This window comes from Cyanistes caeruleus, chromosome 3, assembly GCF_971803275.1.
Source record: "Cyanistes caeruleus chromosome 3, bCyaCae1.hap1.1, whole genome shotgun sequence".
Lineage (NCBI taxonomy): Eukaryota > Metazoa > Chordata > Aves > Passeriformes > Paridae > Cyanistes > Cyanistes caeruleus.
Genome location: NC_141703.1, coordinates 97,714,007 through 97,739,250, shown reverse-complemented (window position 1 = coordinate 97,739,250; position 25,244 = coordinate 97,714,007). Strand labels below are relative to the sequence as shown.

Sequence of the window (25,244 nt, the reverse complement as noted above, 5' to 3'; positions counted from 1 at the left end):
CCACCAGTGCACACCCCTTGGAGGCACCACCACAGTGCCCATCACTTCTGGCAGCTGAAAACCAGGGCTCATGACATGTCCAACAGTAGCATGCAGTTCCTTTGCCGTCTTGAGACCGAATTTGCCTTTGACTGCTGGCTGGACACTGCTTTTGCAGCTGAGCAAGCAGGAGCCCTGGCCCAGAAGAAAATTCATCCCATGCAGCTGCACAGCACTGGAGGGCAAAGGGACTGCACCCTGCTCTGCAGAGCAAAGCTGCTGGAGCTGTGCTCACCTCCCTCTGTTGAGACATCACTGCAGTGCCACTGCTGGGACCCACCTTTGCAGTAGCCTTAGGTGTAACAGCTGTATTTTTACATTCTGCCAGTTTGGTCTCTAACTACTGTGTGCCATAGTGTCTGCTGGAGGGCTTAAATGCTGTGAAACTGTGCACTGCTGTGTACAATACAGCACAGACAGGACACTACAACCTGAAACACAGAAGCAGGACTCTTGCACCCCCCCATACTGCTGGCCACCCTTTTCCACCCTCACTTTATCTGTTCTCTTGTAGAACACAGTATTGTGTCACCAGGCAATGCAAAAATGTAAGCAGTGTTTTCTAAAGCTAAATATATTTATTGGTATTCAGTCTTATTGCAAGCTTTTGCCTGGATGTGTTTTTACACTTGCTCCCAAGTGCAACTGGAAACACCTCTGCTGGCCTAAGGGAAGGGATAGGATAGGATGGAAAGAGCAATGGCAGTGGGGAAGCAATTTTCAGGACAACATTGGCTTACAGGAGACTCAGATGCTTGTACAACTGCTGTCTAAACACAAGTTTTTTGTGGTTAGTGTATGGCCACTTTCAGTTTTTTCAGGTTATCCAAGTCAAACTGTGTTGCAGTTTTGACCTGTAAGGTAAGATTCGGATTATCATATATACAGAAATAACAAAAATGAAAAGTCACTTACTCCAAGGCAGCTGCACAAAATGTGTCCAAGTATTAAAATGGTTCTAAGTTTTAGCTAAAACTTTATAAATTATTAATATTAAGGTTTAGAAACTACCCTCAAAGTTTCTGCACGTTGCTTTTTCAATATTCACCCAGTTTAAGTACCTTTAGCACCACAGATGCAAGTGCAAGATGAGAACCAGTATAATCAGTTCATCTGAGGCTCTACAGACTGACTGTGCACAAAGACTGTAATTAGCCATGTAAAGCCATGAGGGACTAAAACTGGGTGCCAGTAATCTTGCTAGGGTGCTATATTTACTGAGTCTATCTTGGTAGTGATCTGTAAGAGGTTTAAAGTTGCTCTCAAAGGCAGAGTTGGTGTTTGAATGATCATTGTTGGGAAGCAAGAATCAACATTTGGATGAATAAATACTGAAAAAGGTTACCTGGTATGATTGATGCAATGGGTGCTGCTGGATCAGCAGATGACATTAATGCTATGGAAATTCACCACTGGTACACAAAGTTTATGAAGGAGTGCCCATCTGGACAGCTTTGCCTGCATGAATTTAAACATGTCCTGGATCTACACGGACTTACTCCTGAAGCTAACAACTACGTTGAGCAAGTATTTCACACATTTGACATGAATAAGGTAAGAATTCATTCTTGACTTCCCGGCTTTCTTATGGCTGTATCATTTGGTGCACGTGTCTCAGAGAGCTGCAGGCTCCCTACTCAGAGGTAATGGAAGTGATTCAATAGCAAACTCCGAGCAGATAAACAAGAGTGGCTAGCAAACAGTGTTGAATGCTCTGTTCCCAGTACGTTTTGCCAATTTGAAAGTTTCATACAGCCTCTCTAATACATGCTGATGGCTTCTCATCTTTGGAAACCAGACTTTTATTATTATTTTCAGTGTACACTAATAATTGAATTTTTTATTTATATAGCTGCTTGAAAAATCTTTGTAAGGCAGTGAGTGTTCAGCGGGATCTATAGGTATTAATACTTTCAGATTATGCAACATAGGAACAATAAGATTCCTTCTGTCACGGGACTCACTCTGAACACCTTCTGTGGCCTAATTCGGTAGAAGTCAATCCCCCTTTTCCACATCTGTTTGGTTTTGATCCATCATCCCAATTTTATTGCTTAACATCCTTGCTCCTCCTAAAGACACATCCAGAGGCTGTTGGATGCATTGCTTATGTTGTCTTTTGTTATTATCTTGTGTTATCCCAATGCAGTGTTCATACAGGCTCCTTCAGCCACGAGACTCATCCAAATTTATTTTCCACTTAAGCCAAGGTAACACTTTCTACAAAATGTGACAAAAGGAGTGAGGAGTCATCTGTAATTCCTAAAAAAGTCACAGAAATTAGGCCTAGGCTGAATTGTCAATAGTACGAACTCAGATATCACCTAATAGAACAGATGGGCCCATCTTGGAATTAAAAAAATGTTTTAAAAAAACAACAAAGCATTAGTGCTCTCTACCTGCATTATTTATCTCAATGAGTTCAGAGATGTAATGAAAAATTTGTTATTGCATTGCACAAATTAACAGCAGGTTAAAACTGGTCCAAATAGCCATAACTGCTCCCGACATTTTCCTTTTCTAGAAACTGCCTTTCTGTTCTTTATTATGGCATTAATTATACTTGTTTCAGAAAAGACTGTGAGTACAAGATACCTTGTGTGCTTTTACATGCAACAGTACCTCTATTACCATGTTTTCTTGTGTTTCCATACACATCTCCACTCCCAATTCAGCTTTCTTTTTCTGGAATTATGTAATTCTTTCTTCCATAACCCTCAAGGACGCTTCCTATAAAATCAGGCTCCTTGCATGCTCTTTTCTTCCCACTGCTAATTACCAGGTGGTTAAACATACTGAAATTTGATTAAGTAGTATCACCTAACTCAATAAATTTATTAATTACAGATGATGAACAAACTTCCAGTCTACAAACATGAAACCTGATTGGCAGAAATTGTTAATTTCCAGTGTTCTTTTCAATTAAAAATTTGCATTAAGTTCCCCAGAAAAGCATTATGTTCCCCAGAAAAGCTTTATGAATACAAACCTTCCTGGACAGTGCACCCAGACAGTGTCTGAGCTCACCTAAGAGCTTTTCCAGTTTAGCACTAATGTGTACTGCAAAAAGCTCTTGACACTGCTCAGTGCTCTTGAAAAGTGTAGGGTGTTGGGGTTTTTGGCTTCTTATTTTATAGGAGAATGTATTTTGGTTTGTTGGTATTTTAATCGCCTTTCTCCCACTACAAGTAGCTTATCACCCATGGAGTAGTTTGCTCAAGTTACCTGAGGAATATTAAGATGTGTGCCTTAAACTTGTCAGGTTATATACTTATCAGTTTGAGTCTTACTGCTAATCAATCTCTCATCCCCTTCTCTGATATCCCCTGAACTTTTTAATCAATTGGTATATTTCCACCAAGTTTCAAAGAGTAGGCATTTCAGTTAATCAGTTCCTAATATTTTCATAAAGTTTGGCAGCTAGGTAGCAGGGACACACCCAGAATGAATGCCCCATTCATGCAGATATAAGGTTTTATTCACTGCTTAAGGCAACAGTTGGCTGAGAAAATTATCAGGAACTTCTTTCCTTTTGCCTAGACAAAATACAGGATAGAACTGGGGTACCAGCATTTGGTGTTTTAGGGGACAAAAGACAGTTTGTATGGGTCTAGGCTTTTGTTTTGCAGTTCCCAGAAGGGCTTGTTTAATTAATGTTCCATGTTAGACAGGAAAAGATGCTTCAGTTTTTTATCAGTTTTGAAGTCTTCCCCCCATTTTGATGAAATTTAACAATGATTTCACCTTTAGGACTTCATAAAATCCACTACTTACGCTACGCTTAAAACCTCATTATTTAATAATGTGCTCCCACTAAATATCTGATATCCATTTCCTGTTCTGCAAGATGCTGTAACAATCTTCCACTAGCTCCTACTAATCTGAGGCATAGATTTTGTTGTGCACTTTCTTAATTGAGCTGTTGCTCAGCTGCAGCAATAGGACCAGACAAAGTTATTTAGAAGGCAGAACAGGAATGGCACATTTACAATTGTCAATTACGTAAGATTGTATAGTCTATATCCATTTGGAGGTGGAAATAAGATGAAGAATGGGGTTTCCGTTCCCAGAAAAGCAGCTGGCAAGTTTTAATCCCTGCCCAATCTATTTGTATAATTTAGTAGTTGGAAAGGCTTAAACACTTACAGAAATGCACCAAGTGAACCAGAATATTTTATCTGAATGTTTTATTTTTTCCCTTTAAATACTAATAAAAAAATCCATTTTTGATTAAATGGCAACAGTATAGCTACATTATACAGATACAACACATAGCATCTAGATAAGCTGTAGATCAGTTTTATTCTTCTCCTGCCTTGAATAAAGTCTTGTGCAAGCCTCATTGAAAACCCTGTGGCAAACAGGAACCAGGACCTTTCCAACAACGTGCCAGGATTTGATAAGTTTCCTCTTTGGCATTTACACTGCATCTGTTTAGTTAAACATGATGTGTATATTTCTCTGTTGTATTTTATCTTTCCTGTGAAGTCATTCAGGCTGGCTGAGGGGACTGATTTCCTTAACAAGCAGAAGGAACTGTGGCCATAGCAGCTTGCCAAGAGAAATGCATTTGGGAGTTTTATGACTTGGCATGGCTTTCTCAATAACAGTATCCTCATAGTATTCTTGGTCATTCCAACTGCATCAACACTTCTAACAAGAGCATGGATCAGGCAGAGTACAATGGAAAAGCATTTGTCTTCTGGTCTTAATGCAGAAAGCCAGCTCAAGACTCCTCTCCACGCTTAGCGAGACAAAGGATCTTACTTCAAGATGACTCAGCTCTTTCCAAGTTAGATGAACAAGTCTCTCTGCCCTGCCCTATACATCAAGGGAAAAACAACTTACCTGAGTCAGTGGAAACTAATTCTTTCTTGACAGAAGACATTTTTTAAAATCAGTTTATGAAAAAAATCCTACACATAAATCAAGGTTCTGAAGTGGCATAACATGTACAGATGCAAAAAGCCATAATGCCATTTCATTTTGACGTTGAAAACTGCAGCATTAGTTTTCTTTTGCTTTCTTCACCCTGTCCCCTCCAAACACACTCTGCCACAAATTCTGCATGTTAATTTCTTCTGAAAGAGGAACATATTTTCTCTGCTGCCATGGTGGTAAAAATCACTGCCAGATCTGTGACATTAATGGTTGGAGAAAAGAATTTGAGATGAAATTTCTTGCAGCATGCATGTGTATAGATTTTAGGAAGTGAGATTCCAAGAAAACAACAAACTTAGGTGCCTGTAAGCTTCTCCCTGAACCAGAAATTGCTGAACATGACTCTGTCAGTTTCTATGATAACAAAAGTTCTATGCTTTAAATTTTCAAATTTTTATCACTTTATTATCTGAAAACCATCCCTGAGCCTGTGAACAGAACATGTGTGTTAAGTGGATTATTCAAATAAAACAATATGACTACTTTTTAGTGTCTCCCCATGCTCTTGCTGTTTCAAAATTATATAAATAAAGACATGTTGCTAAACCTTAGGATTATATTAGGAAAATTACTTATACCATGCTTGGTTTGGATAGCATGTTAAATCAAAGTGTGTGTTTTTAATTGGAGGGTCATGAAGAGTCTGTTTTCAGTAAGAAGTCCCCTTCCCAAATTTTACTAGCTCTGATTTCTACCCTTTCTTCAGGTGCTGTTTTGTGAATTTCACCCATGTTTGTATTCAAATAACCTGATATTGTCTGTGAGAGACTTCTGTGAGATCTGAACGATTTTTCCCCAATGCTAATGATGCTGTGTGATCTATTTGAAATTTAGCAAGAGTACCAAGGCCACAAAGACGACACAAGCTCTTATGCAACATGAGCATAAATGTCATGTTTTGTCTTCAAGAGAGTCCCTGCAGAAGCACCTGAGAACATGTCAAGGTCACTCCAGACAAAGAAGGACCCATCTATTGACAAGCTCTTCAAAAATCTCCTAAACGAGTTGGTTTCCTTGTAGGTGGGGCTGGATGAGAGCCTTAAAACCCTCAGGTTTTCCCCTTTCACTGCTGGTAGGTTGTGTGAATATTTTTGTCTTCTCTCTCCTTTTTAAAAATTACTTCCCCCACCATTCTAAAGTAAATGAACTTTCTGTTCAGAGCTGCATTTCAGACAGTTGTAATGAATCTTTTCTGGTTTTCTTCTTTATCATTGCCATTTCTATTCTTATTTGGAAATCTTGTAAAAGAGTTATACAGATGTTTTACTTCTCTATTCACCTCTTATAAAAAAAAAAACAACTTTTAAAACTAGGTAGTGGAAGGAAGGCAGGCTCCAGCTTTTGCATAGATTAGAAAAAAGATTTTGTCATTTCAAGAAGATAAATGGAAAGATTTGATAAATGGAGTGGAAAAGGTGCAGTCCAAAAAAACAGGAATAGACAGGAATAAGTAGATAACAGCTTTTGAGGAGAGGGAAGAAACAACCGAAAAGCAAAAGAAAAAAGCAAAATTTACAAAATTTTCATATTTAGCACAAGTATAAAGAGATGGGAATAAGTGTTCAAGGAGTGGAAGGAGGAAATAGCACCTCATCCTTTCTTTGTACGTTAATTGAAACCCTTGTGGAACTGAAATGCCAGCTATGGAGACAAAGTGTTGAGGAGCGTTAAAATCTTAACAATAGGAGAGATTAATGCTCCACCAGAACCAGAGCTGATAGTTGGATGGAAACCACACGCAGGAATAAATGGGATTGTTTTCCCACTGCAGCGAGAGGGAGAGGGGGCTGGCAGTGGCAGCCGCAAGATCCAACCCCTGGAGGTGTCTCCACAAAGCCTCTCCAGTGTCCCAGAAAAGCACTGGAGCAGGGATTACTGGACAGAAATAACACCACTCTCTTTAGCAAGAACACGAGCCCCTGCCTTGCGAGCCCAGGCCACTAGGAGATGCCAGTGGCTCAGTGTCTGCTCACCTTGGGAAAGACTTCAGGCACCAGGATGGAAAACGTCTCCAATAAAAAACAACGGCACCTAATTAGGGAAGACAGCCTCCTCTTTTAATTAAATGTTTGCTGATGACTCTATTGGCTTGGCTTTCCTTTTTCCAAAGTGCTTAACTCTGGGGATTCTATTGCTAGTAGGAAAAAAAAAATAAAAAAATTCAAATTTCTTCCAAATAGCTGTGCTGTGTGGGCAGATAAAAACAGGAAGCCAGGATTTAGAGTTGTTTAAGGATCTATATGTAGCATTATTAAGTGGAAAAATCCAATTTGTCTAAGCTGAAATCCTTCATGAAAACAGCTTGTGGCATCAAAACGTTGTTGGGGTGAACGTTAATTTGGATCTATTACCATTAACATGAAGATTTCTGGAGACCCTCCCCCACATTCAGTTCATCAGCATGGAAAAATTTGGTGATTTTTTTTCTTCTTAGTTCTCCCAGTTGGAGCCAGGACATTTCATTGGTGTCTCAGATTTTCCCTGGATGAGGGGACTCTTTCCCTTCATTTCTAATAAATGAAACATTGAAAAGCAGTGGTAGCAGGCATTGTTAGTCCCACTTGCAGTGCCCTGATGCACCAGACAAGGTGCAGCCCAAGCTCTTGCCCACTCTGAGTTTAGAAAAATCAGTGAATTCACAATAGCTACTAAAAGAAAGTATTCCTGGCTTATCCTCCTGACAAAGGAGGATGCACCTCTTTGGCAGCTAGAAACTGTGATGAATATAACAGCTTCAGCAGTGGGTCTGCGCTGTAAGTCATGAACTCCAAATGGAAAATGTAAAATTGTATCTCAGAGCACTTCCCATAGTCATTAAAACTAAAGGAATGGCACTACAAATGGTTCTGTGGGAAGGGTAAGACTTGTTATTTCGTTATGCATGGTGTGCTGGTTATTTATAGATACGGGCCCTCTATAGCATGCGTGGCTAACAACACCCACAAAATTACATCTGTAATTGGTTTAATGACAAAAAAAACTCTCCTAGACTGGGCTCTGCACAACTAAGATAAGCACAGTTGATCTTCTCATCACCAAGATGCGTATCACTGAGCTATATTCATAATTTCCATGTCAGGAATAATGAAGCAGTACTACAAAAAGAAATTGGATATAATAGGCTCTTATAGATGTATTGTTTTAATGATCACTGGTTTCTTTTTCAGTTTTAAAGTTATACAAAACTCAAGAAGTTAATTATTTGTACAACTATAGCAGCAGACACACAAGGAATGTGGCTATGAACTAGCAAAGTTAGTTCAGTGCTTGATCAGTGTTTTCAATGAGAGGCTAATTTAGCAATTGTGTGTCCCACAGTGGTGCCAGGGTTTAAACACCACAGAAAGGAGCAATGACCTCTCTTTTCCCCATCCCCACGCTTGAGTTAGCAAGAATGTTTGAGTCCTCTTACCTCAGATTAGGGGGTTGTGTCCCACTAGAAATTCTCACTAGTCTCACTGGGGCAAAATCTTTCTGATTTATAAAGGAGAGAAGTACAACCCTCAAAAGCAAGCTACGTTCTGATGAAGATAAAAGAAGGGAAGGTCAACTTGGTCTTCTTCCTTGTACAATGCATAGAAGATATGTAGAATTGAGAAGTTAAACACCCATTCAAATAGCTAGAAAACTGTAGAGTGGTCCATAGGGAGAAGGTGATGATGGTTGGGACCTCATAGTTTGCATCTTAAAAATCAAAATAAGCAAGCAACAAAAAAGCAAAAACTTTTAACACTGAAAACCTCCATAGGTAAATTTTCTGGCTACGATAGGCCATTTCACCTCTTCTGGGAGGACAGTCTTCTCTTTCCAAAATTTTGTGCCTTGTCCAGATGTCTCTCATTTGGGCTGTCTTGGTAGTCACTCTGAAAACGTCACCCAGATCTGCTTGAGCTGGGAGGTGGGTTGCATCTGCCCTAAGAGATGGACATAAATGGCCTCTGAAGCTGGCCACAGATGATGAGTGGCATATGCCTCTGGGGAGTTGGAAGGTACTAGAGGGAGATGGCAGGACAGGGGGAAGGGAACCATGCTTTAAAGTCAGGGACACAGGAATGCCTGCAATGGTGCTTCCTCTGGTCCTGCCCGCACAGCTCCCCTCTTCCACTGAAATGAGCAGTGGCAGATCTCCATATGCACACAGCACTGGTAGGATCCAGCATCTGATAGTGCTGGAAAGAAAGGGATGGAGAAAGAGAGAAATGGAGCAAAGTATAGAAGCGTGAACTGAGTCACAGAGGCAAGAGGTGTGGCTTTTGTCAGAGAAAATGCCACACAGAAATTGCCAAGGATGGAAACAGAAAGTGAAGCTGGATTGAGCTGGAGCAGATGCAAAAAGTTAATTGGCAAAGATGACATGAATTTAGACAAAAATCTGTAGATAAGCTTTTTTTATTCAAATACATGTAAAACTTGGCATTTTCCACTGCAATAGCAATTCTCTTTTTTGTATGACACTTCAAAGAGGTAGCATTCAGCTACCCTTGCCTACTGCCAAGGTACCACTGTTTTAACAATACCCAAGAGAAAGTCATCTTTATTATTTTACTTTTCTGCTTTTTTATATTTCAAGTGATTTTATATTTCCTAATCGCTCTGCTGGGAAGTTTTGTTTTATTGTGATGTGTATTTTTTTTTAAAGGCTCAACCTCTATTTTCAACCTCTATCAAAAAACTACCTTTTTTCACTTGTAAAGAAATCTAAATTACATGATCCCTTCTAAAACTAAGCTTTTATACCATTTTAAGAGCAGAACTGAGGAATCTGATCTTTTTTTCTCATGGTTCCCTACAGAGACAGTTTTGCTTTACATGCAATGTGCATTTTCTCTCTGCCCATTTTGTTGCATTGATTGTCCTTGAACCAGCAATCTTTATTATGGGACTATCATTTTCAGTGTAAGTGCATAGTCCCACTGTTGCCTGTTTGTATGGTACAATATTTTGATTCCCAGAATATTGTACAGATTCCAGAAAGTTTCTTGGCATCTCAATAGATACTGTAATTTTATCTTCACCTTTTAGAATCAGCTTCATTTGGTACAGATAGCTCATTAGGAATTGTTTCACTGGGTTTTCCATACACCAACTAGTCTCTACACCCATCCTTTCAGCATTCTTTTATTTATATTTATATACATAATACATATTTATATATGTATTTGCTATATTGATTTATTCCATTCAGCTCCATGTTATCAATTTTTCTATTTTTATTTATAAATAGAAATGCTCCAATGCCTTTGGTTTTTGGAACATGTGATTTCTATAGAATTTCTACTATCTCAGCACATGCTTTGTCTGCAGCTCATTAAGAGCCATCAGACTATGCAGCGGGTTATAAATTTAGTCTTTTTGTGCCCCATAAAACTCACCTTTCTTTTTATGTCAGGTGTTACATCAACTAAATTACACCATTCTAGCCCCCTGCTAGTGGTGAGGGATGCTGTGAGACTGAACTATAAATCAGATAATTTTTTACCCAGGCATTTTTGCTGTCTTTACAGGTGTTTTAGTTATTCTTATTAAACCAAAGGGATTCAGAAAACAGGTATTAATTTAAAAGCATACCAACTTTCACTTAACATTCTCTTATAAGTCTTTCTCCAGAATGTACAAAATATGACAAGAAATCAGACCTCTAAGGCTCTTTTAAAGGCATTGCAGCAGTCTCTCGTGTGCCTCAGTCAGTGTGGGCACACTTCCCCAAGACTTGCTATTTGGAAGCAACAAGCAGAAGTAATGTATGGTTTTTTGAGGGGGAGAAAAGAGGAGGGAGGGGAGAGGGAGCATTAAATGTGAGCAATGCCCAGGTCCCCTGTGCCTAGAGTGAAATCCAGTGTCTGCACAATGTCTTGTGAAGAGATGAGAGGGGACTCTTACTGCCCAAGAGAGAGAAGAGGAAGGATGACTAGCACTGGGTGACTTATTGAAGGACAGCACTTAACCTAACCATATCATGTCAAATTTTCAGCCTTCTTAAGTCTTGTTCCTGATACTCTGTTGCCTTGGTTTCAACTCGGATAGAGTTCATGTTCCTCCTAGTACCTGGTACCATGCTGTGTTATGGATTTAGTAGGAGCAATATTGACAACACATGGATGTTTTGGTTGTTGCTGTGTAGTGTTTATCCTAAGTCAAGGACTTTTCAAGTGTCTCATGCTCTGCCACCGAGGAGGTGCACAAGAAGCTGGGAGGGAGCACAGCCAGGACAGCTGACACAAACTGGCCAAAGGGATACTCCATACCACAGAACGTCATGCTCAATATATAAACTAAGGGGAGCTGGCTGGGAAGGGCCAGTTGTTGCTCAGGGACGGGTTGGGCATCACTCAGAGGATGGTGAGTAATTGTATTGTATAACGCTGTTTTTTCTTGGATTTTATTCCTCTCCTGAATTATTATTATTATTAGTTACTATACTTATTTTATTTCAATTTGTAAACAATTTTTATCTAAACTCACTAGTTCTGCCAGTTCTTTCCTATTCTCCTCCCCATCCCAGCAGGGGCAGTGTGGGAGAGTGAGAGACAGCTATCTACACTGTACTCTCAGTTGCCACTTGGGGTTAAACCACAATACCTGTCTTTGTGGTTTGACACCAGCACTGGTCATTTCTTTAGGAGCAGGGCATGATGGCTGAACAAAAAAGTTCAGAATTGTCATCAGACTGTGCATCCCCAAGAGGTTTGTCTGCTTTCCTTGTATCTCTCTTGTCCTTGCATCACCTTCATTCATCCCCAGTGTTCTAGCCAGCCAGCACACACCTGCAGATGAAATGCCGGTGTGTTCCCATTCTCTGTCACTGGGATCACACAGCAGGTCTAGGGCTGGGACATGGTCTCTGGAGGAAAGGCATCACACCAACTATCCACTCTGCTCTGTGTTCTTTGCCTGCTGAACCAGTTTTGGCTAAACTGATGGCAGTGTCTGTATCTTTCTGTTTGATCTTCAGAGGTTCATCGGCACCTGAGAAGTGTTCAAGCTTTCTTACTCGTATGCCATATTTTGAAGTATATGATAATAATCTTGTTGATGTCCTTATGCAGAGAGCTAAAGCACAGGCCATAGGGAGTATGGGAGTCCTTCTCAAAAACTGACCTGATCTTAAAATGTTGATTGCTCTCTGGCTGAAGTCAGGCTGGAGGACGGTTGTCATTTTTCATGGGCACTCACCACCTCACAGGACTGTGCTCTTTAACTCCACTGTGTGATTATAAATTAAAAGGATGAGTGGCAGTGCCTCATTTCTGCGTTACTAACATGCTGTATGTTAGTACTGGTATTTATAGCTCCTCATTTCTTTTTCCTATAGTACTGCTCCTGAGCTGCTCATCTCCTTGTATAAAAGCTAATCAGTACAGAAGTATTACCGATACCTAACCCCTTCCCCGAGCTTATGGAGGAAGAAGGAATTCAGCTCCTGAAAGCTGTAAAATAAAAAGCAGGACTACAGTACTGACCAAGAGCAAACCTGTTTTTAATTTACTTACCAAACTAAGTTGGTTCCTGTTAAGGAAGGTACTATAAAATGTTCCCCTTCCACTTAAGGATGGTGACCAAAACTGTGGGTCATATCTGGAAATCCATGCTGAGAAGGAAAAAATAAAAAATAAATACAAGATCCCACAAAACATATTTATGATAAAAAGTACATCAAGGAGGAGTCCAAAGGGCTCAATTTTTAGAAAGGCTTAATCCACTTACAGCAAAGAAGATGTAATAACAGGCATTGCTGTTTGCACGCTCAGCTTTTCCATCCTTATTTGCAGCAAAAATTACATCTATTCCTTACAACTATTCCAGAATTAGACCCTTGTGTGTTGCTAATGGTTTGCATATAATTCTAAATCAATCACTTTCACAATATCCTCTTTATTTTTTTAATAACAGGTGTGTTTGTAGTCAATGGAAGAGTGATGAACTATAATTTGACCATGGTGCTCTTTGGTTCTACTTTAGCCACAATTTGAAATCCCATCTATTTTAGACCTGGGCATTAAAGGTAATCTCATGAGTAGAGATATGCACTACACAAAAATAGAAACCTTCGCTGTAAGATGTTTAACGTAGTCATTTAAAAGCCATATTAACCCGAGGTGTCGTCATGAGCAAGTCTTTGGACCTGGGAGATAGAAATGTGAACAGACAAAAAGGGTTGCTTGCTGTGTAGCAACATGGGCTCCCAAGAATCATTACCAGATCCCCCTGCACAGATGCACCATTATTACAGCAAATTTATGAGAGAATGTCCATCTGGGCTACTTAGCCTGCATGAATTCAAGAAACTTCTGGATCTTCAAGGGCTGGATCCACAGGGAGACCTATACATTAAACGAGTGTTTGATATCTTTGATCTGAACCAGGTAAACCTTATTTTCTTTAATCTCATACTATTGTTTTGTTTGTGAGTTGTACCCTGCAGGCTCTTCCTTGTGCTATCCTCCCAAAACTGCTCTTGTGGACAGGTTTGCCTTTAAGGTGCACTAGAGGTGATGAAGTGAGACTGTACTTTGAGGGTTTGGATTAGGACTTTTGTTAGTACTTTCTGAGGACACTTCAGAAAATGTCAGGGAACAATTCTTGAAGAGATGTAATTTCCAGTTCTCTGGTTATTCTTCTGTTTATTGCTTATGCGGTGCTTGTATATGAAAACGTTGGTGTGCTCAAAGTTAGCAAGTTCTAACAACAGTGTTAGACGAAGGGGAAATATGTTCTGCGCTTAACTGAAGATAAAGTGCATTGTATATAAATGGATTTAAATGGATTTTCTCAGAGTACTATACTGAACATGTGGCAGAGGGGAAAACAGCTCTGATGAGGAGTTCACACTCAGTGTACAAGTCACAAGACCAAATGTTACTGAATAAAGAGGTCAAGCAGTTTCTCCAGGCTATACTTCTAATTCATCCTCCGTTCTGCTGCAATAACTGCTTGTGATTGCAATCAGCTGTCTGTGATGTAACTGGCTCCCAGACAGACAAGATATATTTCCCTTAGTAGTACAGACAAGGCTGAAGACAGAGTCATCTGGTACTTCTGTGTAGCACCCTTTTCTAGGTCTGTCTTGAGCACTGCCTCATGTTTGTAAGGTCCTGGAGCTGGCCACCTTAAGCCCTCCAGTCATTGCAATGCTGAGTGGACTGGGGCATATGCTCTGCAGTACTGTGAAACCTTCAGGTTTGTTGAGACCTTCAGGTTATGGATTGATGTAAAAGTGAGGAGAGTGGAATCAAAGCAGGCTGCAGAAAGAGCATTTTCTCACCCTTTGCTGTGGCAGTGACCAAAGACAATTAAAACAGGAGTCATCTGCTAATTGTTGCTACTCTATCTGGTGTTACAGAGTTGTGCCACTCTGCTCTGAGGGCTATCTTCGCTCGTACGTGAGGTGGTTAAGATGACAGACATGAAAACAGCTGCTTTTATAAGTAGAGGACAGATGCTTGGGGGGACTTAATATGCATTTTTAATGTAGATGGGAGGTATGTGTGGTGTCAAAAGCAGAGGGGCATGAAGAGCTGCACCAGGACTGTCAGCTGGAGAACAGACTGCCTTTTCAGAACAGCTTTCAGGATCACTGTCCTGAAATATCTCAGCTGCCTCTTCTGTGTGACTGAACTCCCTCTTTTACCGGGAACTTCCTTGCTGCACGCTTCTGGACTTTTGTCATCTTCCTCAGATGAGCTGAGATCAATACAGGCTAGAGAATGAGGTAATGACCAGGGTAATGACCAGGAATTCAGCCTTGCAGGAAAACTCGTTCATCACTCATCCTGTTGCTGACCATCACAAGTTTCAGGAGCACATCCTTGAGGGACTGCAGGGTATGGCTGTACAGTCAACACAGGAGAAAGTATTTCTACTGTCTTTTCCCTTATCTGTATTTTGTAATCTTGGGGTCACAGATACCATACCAGTGAAGAGTGTCCTGTTTGATCAAACTAAATTCACCAGAGAATGTCATGTGTGTCCAAATGGTGTCTTCCAGTCCCTACAGATATCCTTTTTTTCATGTGTTTCATAACCAGTTTTACTAAAAATTTCAGCTTTCCATCTAATGTGGCATTGAACCATGGTTACAGCAAGGACACCCCAACCTGCAGATTTGCAAGCTTTTTAGTTTCCAAGCTAAAATAAAAATGAGGAAATAAACCCCCAGAAAAACAGAGTAGAGCAATAGGTATTAAACAATAGAGCAGCTGGGAATCAAGCTAGAGTGCAGAAAAGCTCAGAAGTCTGTGCTGATCAATAGCTTGTAAGCATTTGTAAAGGTATGTTAGACATTGAGAGGATCAACCTTGCTAGGGAAGGATGTCAGGCAAACGAAACTAAAACTGGAATATTTAAGACCAAAGATATTTCTATTCAGGAAATAATGGAAAGGAGCAATTTAAGATGCAAAATTTATATCATGTGCCCATAGCAACTTTTTATAGAGCTTTACAGTTTTGCTGTATTTTAATCTCTATTCAGTATAATGATTGTATTCCTTTTCTTTTTCTAGCATTGTTAAAAGCACTCTGTTTTCATAAATTTAACATTTTTTTCATTTACTACCAAGATGAATGGCCACTATGTTTAAGGAATACTCTTAGAAACAAGAAGCATCTATCAAATGCTTTTCAAGTACAGGGCTGTGATGTTTTTTATGGGATTAAGATGAGAATAAAGTGGCAACAGCCAGCTTCTTAGGTTGGGAAGAAAGGAATGTTGTATATTTTTGATGAGGTAAAATAAGAGGATCTCTTTATTCCATATACGTGCTTTTTTCCCTATGACCTTTCTATAGATTTTTTCCTGCCCCAGGATTTTTGGGAAAAATGTAGGATTTTATCCTGAAAAGTTTTTAGTTAAGATGCGTGAAGAATGGTCAGTGGATGGCTGACTAGCGCTATCACACTGTGGGCTCTCAAATGCCAGCCATTATTGTAGAAATATGGGGTCTGCAACATTATGTAGAACATTTAGGCACTGTGCTGTAATAAACACATGAGAATCTTTCATCTCCAAGGCACAGAAGTTAGTGGATGTAAGTGCCTAATGCACAAATTCAGAAGTAATTTGGTCATTTTTGCTTTCATTCAGTTCCTTCAGTACTTAAACAGCTTCTGAGGCATGAAGATCAAAATTTTGTTTCCTTTTCCACCACATTCTTTTCTGGTTTTTGTTTTCTAATAAAGGGACCACTATCTCAGTGATTAGTGGAGTATACTAAACTTCTTGAGAGAAATTATTTCCTTTATCTAAAAGTGCCTTCATATATAAGTGCTGTTATAATTAGATGGCTGGCAAACTTGAACCATCTCCCATGTTTCTCCCAGTGACTTTTTATAGATATATGACCTGATTTTTTTTCCTGCTCTAACCATGGTTTAATAGTGGACTTTTACAGTTAAAAATTGTTATGACTTCTGTTACTGAAGCTTATAAAAACCATGTAGTTTAGGGACTAGATTACAGTTGATCTAAATCTAGAGAAACCCATTACAGAAAACTTGAGCCATTTAATATGGTCTTCTCAGCATAAAATATATTTTTCACATGGTGGCTTCCATTTTCTCAAAATAGGAATCTGCTCAGAAAGCTCTGCTAAAGAGTTAGTCCTGTGATTAATCTACAATTCCAATTATAGCAGCCTAATGCCTCGAGTTAATCTGAGGACATCCATGTTTGGAGGTATAGAACATAGAACAAGATGGTAAAACCCTCTTGAAAGGTGCATAGATTTTCTCCTCTGTATATCATGTGTGACCAGTTTAAAACCTCTAGCATCTAAGGCGTGGGATAGGTTCAGAGGCTGCCAGTGGGACTGTGGGATGTAATTAAAGTTATGAATTTCACCTTCTCATCAGCTTTGCTGCTTCCAGCTGAAGCCAGTTACAGACACTCTTCTCCCTCTTAGGATTTCCAGTAAAAACCCTAAATTTCCAGTAAACTGAAAATAGTTTAGAAGGAATAATAGCAGCATGGTAACATTTTTTTGACAATTTGTGATAGATTGAAAGCCCAGTCAAAACTCATTTCACTCAAGTCATCAATACAAATACCAACAGGAATTCAGTTACCAGTCAAACTTTATCATTCCCTGCCTTTCTCTAGGGTGGAGATAAAAAAGTACCTCACCTCCCCACTCATAAAAATTAATGGCCAATGGACAAATGACACAGAAAGGGAAATGTTCACAGAGCAATTTAATGCCAAGTGTAGATTGTGGTCTCCTCTGCTCTCAACATCAGGCAGATCATTTCATGCCAAACAGGCAATGGTGCTGTGGCTGTTTGGCTTCTTGGGTGCAGTTATCTCGTGTTGATGTGTGTACAAGTACAGCTGTGAGGTATAAATACAGCTGTGAGATACAGGTGCCTCTGTGAGGTGTAGGCACACCTGTGATGTACAGGTACATCTGTGATGTACAGGTAAAGCTATGAGGTACAGGTGCAGCTGTGAGGTACAAGTACAGCTGTGCAGTATAGGCATACCTGTGATGTACAGATACAGCTGTGAGGTACAGGTGCACCTGTCAGCACTGTACAGGTATTTGTGACTCTGGCTCAGCAGAGTGCACCTGTTCAATGCACAAAGGCCATTTCCAGGCAGGGCCTGTTTCTGTGCGAGGTTAGTGGCAAAGGCTGTGTCTGAAAACTTTTCCTCTCAGGAACACACTAAATAAGCACGAACCCTTCCTAGGGTGTCTCTTGTGCAGACCACCAGTGGTTTCATAACTAAATTGCCCTATACACCAAGAACACAGATGTCTGCTTAATTTTTTAAGTTTCTTAAAAACAGGGACTGTCATGTGAAGGTTTTCCTTGCCCTTTGTGGGATGCTTTGCTAATAATTAAGCATACAAACAAGCAAACAAATAAGTATGCTAGTGAAGTTTGAAAGCTGTTCTTCATCATTCTTAACACCATTGAAAAATAAAGGTTCTGAACATTCAGAACTGTAATTGCAAATTTCCTTGAGATTATCACAAGGAGTGCAGAAGGTAGCATTGCAGCAAATGTTTTATTGATGACTCATACATTAATACTTGTAAGCATTATTTATATAATGACATTGGCAGGATAATAAGTGGTAGGTTTATCTTTTGCCACAGCTTTCCAATGAAAACTTTTTAAAATAATGTGTTTATTAAAATACAAGTGGAGCCAAATTAATTTTTTTAAGGATTCCTTTTCTTAGATTTAAAGAGTTCCTTCTTAGGGAAAAATTATTTCTGTCTTCTTCACCCTTAAGCTATTTGTAATACAAAAAGGATAAATCTGCAAGCACATACTAACACATTTAATTCTTCCTACTTGTTTTCCTTCCCCTGCATCTCAGTCCACACATAACTGGCAGTCCTAGTTCATGCACCCTAATTAGGAATTTTAGAGACAAAACAGTAACGTTCTCCTACAATATCTCAGTAATTGCCAGGCATAGTGCTGTATATTTGGTTTTCAGTAAGAATATGTATCATATTTCAGTGCTATTATATTCATCAAAATGAGGTTTCATCGATATTAAAGGAGAAAACATATCTAGAAAAATAATGTCTGGTGTATCCATAATACATTGGAAGTGTTATTTGCTCTTAGGTAGAAATAAGGAAAAATTCTACAGTCAGCACTGCTACTATTTATCACTTATTCTGAAATATCTTCTTTCTTTAAATCAGAAGCCCAGATCACTGTCATTCATTTCCCATTAGCTTGCAGATAGGTTATGCCACCACTAAAAATAAAAATTGAACACTGTGATTTATTAATTGATTGACTGATTGATTGATTGATTGATTGAGTTCTTATGGCCACTGAAGGACAAAATTTGCATAGCCATTTAACACGTGAAGCAATGGACTGAAAATGGGATGCTGCTGTTGTAGTTCTCTTACTTCTTTTGGCATTAATTGAAACTAGCTACAGGAATAAGTGTCTGTTGCTTTGTAAGAAAATCGGATTTTAAAAGGTAGGGTTACTGTGAAGAGTGAAGAAGATTAATAGGTATGTGGCACCGAAGGAAAATTATGCAAGTTCAAGGATTTTCTGTTAAAATTTATAAAGCATTGGACAGACCACGTCAGAGAACATTATTTTCTGCTACTTCTTATGCAAAGATAAATTTGGTAGAGGCACAAAAATGGACACTCCACAGCAGTTTTATAAATCTTTAGATAAGGAGCCACCAACTGATGTCAATCTTTAATCATTTTTCTACTTTGTGTTTTTCATTTAAAATGTAAAGTAGTTCTCTTGATAGAGTTCATCTGACATGATTATGCAGATTATGATGATAAAATAAAGATTTTAAAATGAATCCGTTTAAAATGTAAAGAAGAAAGTTAAAAAGGATGCTTGATGTAGAACACACAATAAATGCAAAAATGTTATTTCAATAGAACTTTGTTGTGTGTAGGGATGACTACATAGTAGCAATGTAAACTGAATCTCAAGTTAAATCTTCTTTATTTTCCTTTTCTCTTCCTGAGGAATAACTGTTTCCCTTCACTCCCCGTACTTTGAACAAAGCTTAAAAAGTGTTGGGAGGCAGACCACCTTTCCTTTTTTCTCATCCTAGCTCCTTCCCCACTGTCCTGCTGTGTCTTTATAATTCAAATTTTCATGTAGACTTTTCAGCATCTGTTTTTTTGTACTGGATATAAATAGATGTTATCTTCTTTTGGTTATAGGGACATGAATGTATAGCCAAGTGCACCATCTTTGGTATTGTAGTAGAAGGAAATGAGAATCATTTGGCCATGAAATCCTCTGGTAAAGCAGTTGCACATCATATACCATGAAAAGCATACAAATGTCCACAGAAAGATGTCATATTTTTCAGAGGTCTTTTGCTGCTTATTGTCATTTAGTCTTCATTTGATTTTCAGTTGTTTTTTTTTCATTCCACTTTTTCCACTTAAAGACATGTGAGAGAGAGAGGAATGCTATTTTCACCTCTATGAAGCATCTAGAGATTCTGGTGAAGCTATTGTTTTGTTAAAGACTGCAGGGCCCAGCTGAGCAATTGTTACCTAGCACGATGTGTTAGCTGCCTTCCACATGATCACAGAAGCTATGAAGAGCTCTTAAAGGATGAAAAATATGGGTCCTAGGGAGAAATGCTTTGAAACTACCTGGAACCTAAATCTTAAGCATTTCCACTTCTTGTGGGATGTCAATGACTTCATTGTCAGGCTGCCTAAGGAACCACTTAGCCCCTTTGCTACATCCTTACATATTTGCAGACATTACCAAAGCTGACACAATAAAACTTGGTATAATAGTTAATAGAAAGTAAGGAGGATAATCAGAGAAATATTTTCCCAAACTTTCCTGAACTACTTTCACTTTTGTGTCGTAAGTCTCTGAATGATTGAGCAAACACAAGTTCGGCAACACACCTAACTTTAGGGATACCTTCAGCTTGAAATGGACACTTTTCTTACCCTACTGTAAACCAGCCAGCTTAGCCAAGGCAACAAGGTTGCAGCAGCAACATCTGCTTTACACTATGGGGACAAGAACCATATAAACTGATATTGTATGGAGGCAGGTTGTTTTACGTTATTCTTTTCCATGGTTCTTGTATTGGCCCAGCACTTCCCCTTTACCCAGAGAAGTCTGACTCTTGCTTTTTTTCTGATTTTGAAGGCTTTGTCACTCTCATAAATGTCCCCACAACAAGAAAAGCCTAGAAAGCTTATTTTTGTTTTAGGATAGCCATTGCTATCACATTGTAGTCAGCAATAAAAGCCTGTATGTCAAAAAATTAATCAGCTTCTAAACCAAGGGCTTGAAAAAAATAAGGCTCTAGATATGTCTTAGAAAGAATTCTTCTGTCAGAATTTACAAAAATCTACATCTCTTACTTCCTGATATACTTGGACTTTTTGAAGGTGACGTGAAAATCCTGTTCCCATTAGTTTCAGACACAATCCAACAAAATCAACAAAACCAACAAAGCCAGATCATTTGCTTCTCCTTAATTTGGAGTAATGTTGCATAAAATTATCTCAAATGTAAAGTAACTAGCCTGATTACTGTAAATGAGGAGGTTAAATTATGCTTTGCTGTGTTCAAGGCAGTATAGTTACCTAATTTTTCTCAGTATGTTTAAATGCCTTTGAAAGGTACAGTGCCCTGATAAAAAATTCCATGTTCTATGTATATTTCACCTGTTTGCAAATACTACCTCTTTTATTTACAGACTATAATAAAGAATGCATTTTTTCTCCTTCTAAACTGCCTCCCAAATTTTTTAGATTCAATTTTATGTATTGTTCCAAAAAATAAAAAAATAAAAAATGATTCTGTAATATTATAAGTACTTCACACAGTTATTTGTGCAATTTCATAGTCTTGTTTTCTAGTGTGTCTTGTTTTGTCACAGGACCCACTGCTGTGATAATAAAAACTTATGGTATAATAATGTGTCATTAACAGCTAAAAGCATACATTATCATTAAAATCATCACTTGCTTAATGCAAGTAAAGTTGAATTCTTGACTGTAGGATTTAATGCTGTGAGTTTTGAGTTATGATCTATAAGTTTTAGACCAGAGGTAATTCCCAAGTAACGGCATAGCACCATCAAGCATGCAAAGCCAGTACTTTACATGGGATATTAAGGAAATGCTTGTCTCAGATCTCTATTACAGCACTGCAGAATCCAGTGGCCTTCCTTGTTTTTGTTTTTGGTGAGGTTTTTTGCATTTCCAAAAGGGTAATCTGAATTTACAAAAAATGTTTCTCTTTAAAATCTAAATCTTAAAATATTTGAGTAGATAAGTGTTACAGATTGAATTTTCCTTGCATCTCACAGCATTGATACATTGCTAGTCTGGATTAGTTTCGGGTTTCTTTGAAAAGTTAATTTAAGTGCAAACAAATTAGCTTGCATTCTGCAGCTTTCACTGAGTTTAAAAAGCATTTGGAGCATACCATTATCAGGTAACACTGTAATTTTGTCACATTCTATGAATAGGCAATGGGGATTAACTTTGGACAATGAATCATAATTATTTTGAAGTATTATTTGTTAAAATTTGATGAAGATAACAGGGAAAGTAATTTTGATATGAAACAGTTCAGGAAGGTGCTTCTTAAAGAAACTTTAATATTTCTTTTAAGGTATAACTGTCTTTTTTTCTATTTATTTATATATTAATTAAGAATATACCAGTTATTTTAGTAATAGTCTACCATAATAATACAAGTAGTTTAGGCGATGACAGTACATGCATGTATCTTTTAGGAGCTCTTTCATACACCCCTCGAGATTCACAGAGCATTATATAGAAGCGCCCAAATCTGCCAAATAGAACATCTTTGCCTCTAGAAAATATGTATGCCTTCAATGTACTTTTGTTGGGGGTTAGGATTTTTCCTTTTGTTTCTTTTTCATGGAATTTTGTCCCATCTGTTGGTAAGAGACACTAATGACTGGTACCTAAGAGAGACAAAAGAAATGGCCAAGGTGGGGGAATTCATGGAAGGGACAGACAGTAGAGTAATGACCCTGAGAGGGCCAGGTGCACAGGGCAGATGTTGTGGAACATGGCAAAGCCAGGGCCATCCCTATCACCCTGAAAATTAAACCTTCTGATCTTGTTTTCATAGTTTCTAGCCACTTTCCCAGTAAAGTAACTATAAACATAGACGTGTATACATTCTTTCTAAGAAACGTCTTTTAATGGACATTTTGCACGACCAGTGTGATTGGGAAGGTGGTAACTTAACTTAATTATCCAATCCCTGGTCATTGTCAAGAATCTGTAAATACTGGAGTAGGAAAAATAAAATCATCCTTTTTCCTATCATACATTGAACCATGCCAGAGTGAATCATTCTGTGTCCTACGGCGACCCATCCCAATATACCACCATCACTGCAATGATTAATGCCATGGACAACCGAGAGACGGTGGGTTCTGTCACCAACAGGATCAGAAATTATGAGAGTGTGAGCAACATCCCAATGCAGGCTCATGTGTCTGCTTTGGTTTAGGACCTCGAGGAGTTTAGAGAGGAGATTATGGAGGTGAGGGTGCAGGTAAGGTCTGGCACCAGTGCGAGTCACAGACCCCAACATCAGAGCCTGATGCCCCCCATCTAGGGAGAGGGGGTACTCTCCATGAGATGAGCTGTGGTTCTTCCTGCGTGACCATGGGGAACACATGGGAAAGTGGGATGGGAAACCCACTTCTGCCCTGGCAGCATGGGTGAATCTACTCAGGGAGGGAAACACTAACCAGAAAAGTTCCAGTAAAGTGAAGGTAGCCTCAACCTCCCATGACCAAATTGCCAGATATTACAGAAGGGAGGATGATCTGCCAGATCCCTTGCAGGAACCTCTAGCATGTATGCCCAGGGAGGAGAGGATGACCAGTGCCAGAGGGGCCCTGCCTCTAGCCAGGAAGAGGCACGAGAAAACCGGGTCTTTTGGACAGTGTGGATCCAATGGCCTGGCACATCAGAGCCACAAAAATACGAAGCATTAGTTGATACTGGTGCACAGTGTACCCTAATGCCATCAGGACATGTGGGGGCAGAACCTGTTTCCATTGCTGGGGGGATCGCAGCAATTGACTCTGTTGGAAGCCGAGGTGAGCCTGACTGGAGATGGATGGCAGAAACATCCCACTGTGACTGGCCCAGAGGCCCCGTGTATTCTGGGCATGGACTTCCTTTGGAATGGCTATTACAGAGACCCAAAGGGACTCAGGTGGGCTTTTGGAATAGCTGCTGTGGAGGCAGAGGACATTAAGCAATTGAACACCTTGCCTGGACTATCAGAGAACCCATCTGCAGTAGGACTCCTGAAAGTGGAAAAACAGCAAGTACCAATTGCCACCTCGATGGTGCACCGCCGGCAGTATAGGACAAATCGAGATGCTGTGATCCCCATCCACAAGATGATCCGAGAACTAGAGAGCCAAGGGGTGGTCAGCAAAACCCACTCACCCTTCAACAGCCCCATTTGGCCTGTGTGCCAGTCTGACAGAGAATGGAGACTGACTGTGGACTATTGTGCATTGAGTGAAGTGACTCCACCTCTGAGCGCTGCCGTGCTGGACATGCTGGAGCTCCAGTATGAGCTGGAGTCCAAGGCAGCAAAGTGGTACACCACTACTGACATTGCCAATGCACTTTTCTCCATTCCCCTGGCAGCAGAATGCAGGCCTCAGTTTGCCTTCACATGGAGGGGAGTGCAGTACACCTGGAACCGACTGCCCCAGGGGTGGAAGCACAGCCCTACCATCTGCCATGGACTGATCCAGGCTGCCCTGGAAAAGGGTGAGGCTCCAGAACATCTGCAGTACATTGATGACATCATTGTGTGGGGGAACAAGGCAGTTGAAGTATTTGAGAAAGGAGAAAAGATCATCCAGATTCTGCTGGAATCCAGCTTCACCATCAAGAACAAAGTCAAAAGACCTGGAGGTAAAGACAGACGGCATCAGGTTCCCACTGAGTTCATCAATAAAATCACTACCATGACTCCACCAACCAGCAAGAAGCTTTCCTAGGAGTCATAGGTTTTTGGAGGATGCACATTCCTGAGTACAGCCAGATTGTGAGCTCTCTTTACCTGGTTACCCGCAGGAAGAACAATTTCCAGTGGAGCCCACTTTCCAGCAACAAGCCTGTGCCCAAATCAAGCAGGAGATCGCTCATGCAGTAGCCCTTGGCCCAGTCAGGACAGGACCAGAGGTGAGGAATGTGCTCTACTCTGCAGCCAGGAGCCATGGTCTGCCCTGAAGCCTTTGGCAAGAAGGTGCCTGGTAAAACCCAGTGTCACTGGGATGCTGGAGCCAAAGTCTGAAGCCAACACTACTGTGATAGTAATGCTGAAATAATTTGTCATTACCAACTAAAAGCCTACATTATCATTAAAATCATCACTTGCTTAATGCAAGTACAGTTGAATTCTTGACTGTAGGATCTAATGTTATGAATTTTGAGTTATGATCTTAAAGTTTTAGCCCACGTAAGGAAGATGTGACCGCACTCATGCCACAGCGCCCCCTGCCGGCGCGGAGGAATCAGAGCACCTGCCCAGCCCGGAGCCACCAGCGCCCCTGCTGGCTGTGCCCAGAACTGCACCCAAGGGAAGGGCTTGACAGCCCAGAGAAGGCTGCGGTTGGGATTCCTGTTCTGTTTGTTGTTGCTGCTGATGTTGTTTGTTTGCCCTGTTATGCACACTAGTAAAGAACTGTTATTCCTTTTCCCATATCTCCACCTGAAAGCCCCTTAATTTCAAAGTTATAATAATTCAGAGGGA

General features: G+C 39.8%; 1 protein-coding gene across 1 annotated transcript in view; it reads left to right on the top strand.

Moving 5' to 3' along the window:
• Positions 1 to 1,389: 1,389 nt before the first annotated feature.
• Positions 1,390 to 25,244, top strand: part of GUCA1C (guanylate cyclase activator 1C) — a 37,016-nt gene continuing 13,161 nt past the window's right edge. Inside the window, exon 1 of the mRNA XM_023946775.2 lies at positions 1,390 to 1,593. Coding sequence (XP_023802543.2) covers positions 1,390 to 1,593 — 204 coding nt within the window. The remainder of the gene's footprint in view (positions 1,594 to 25,244) is intronic.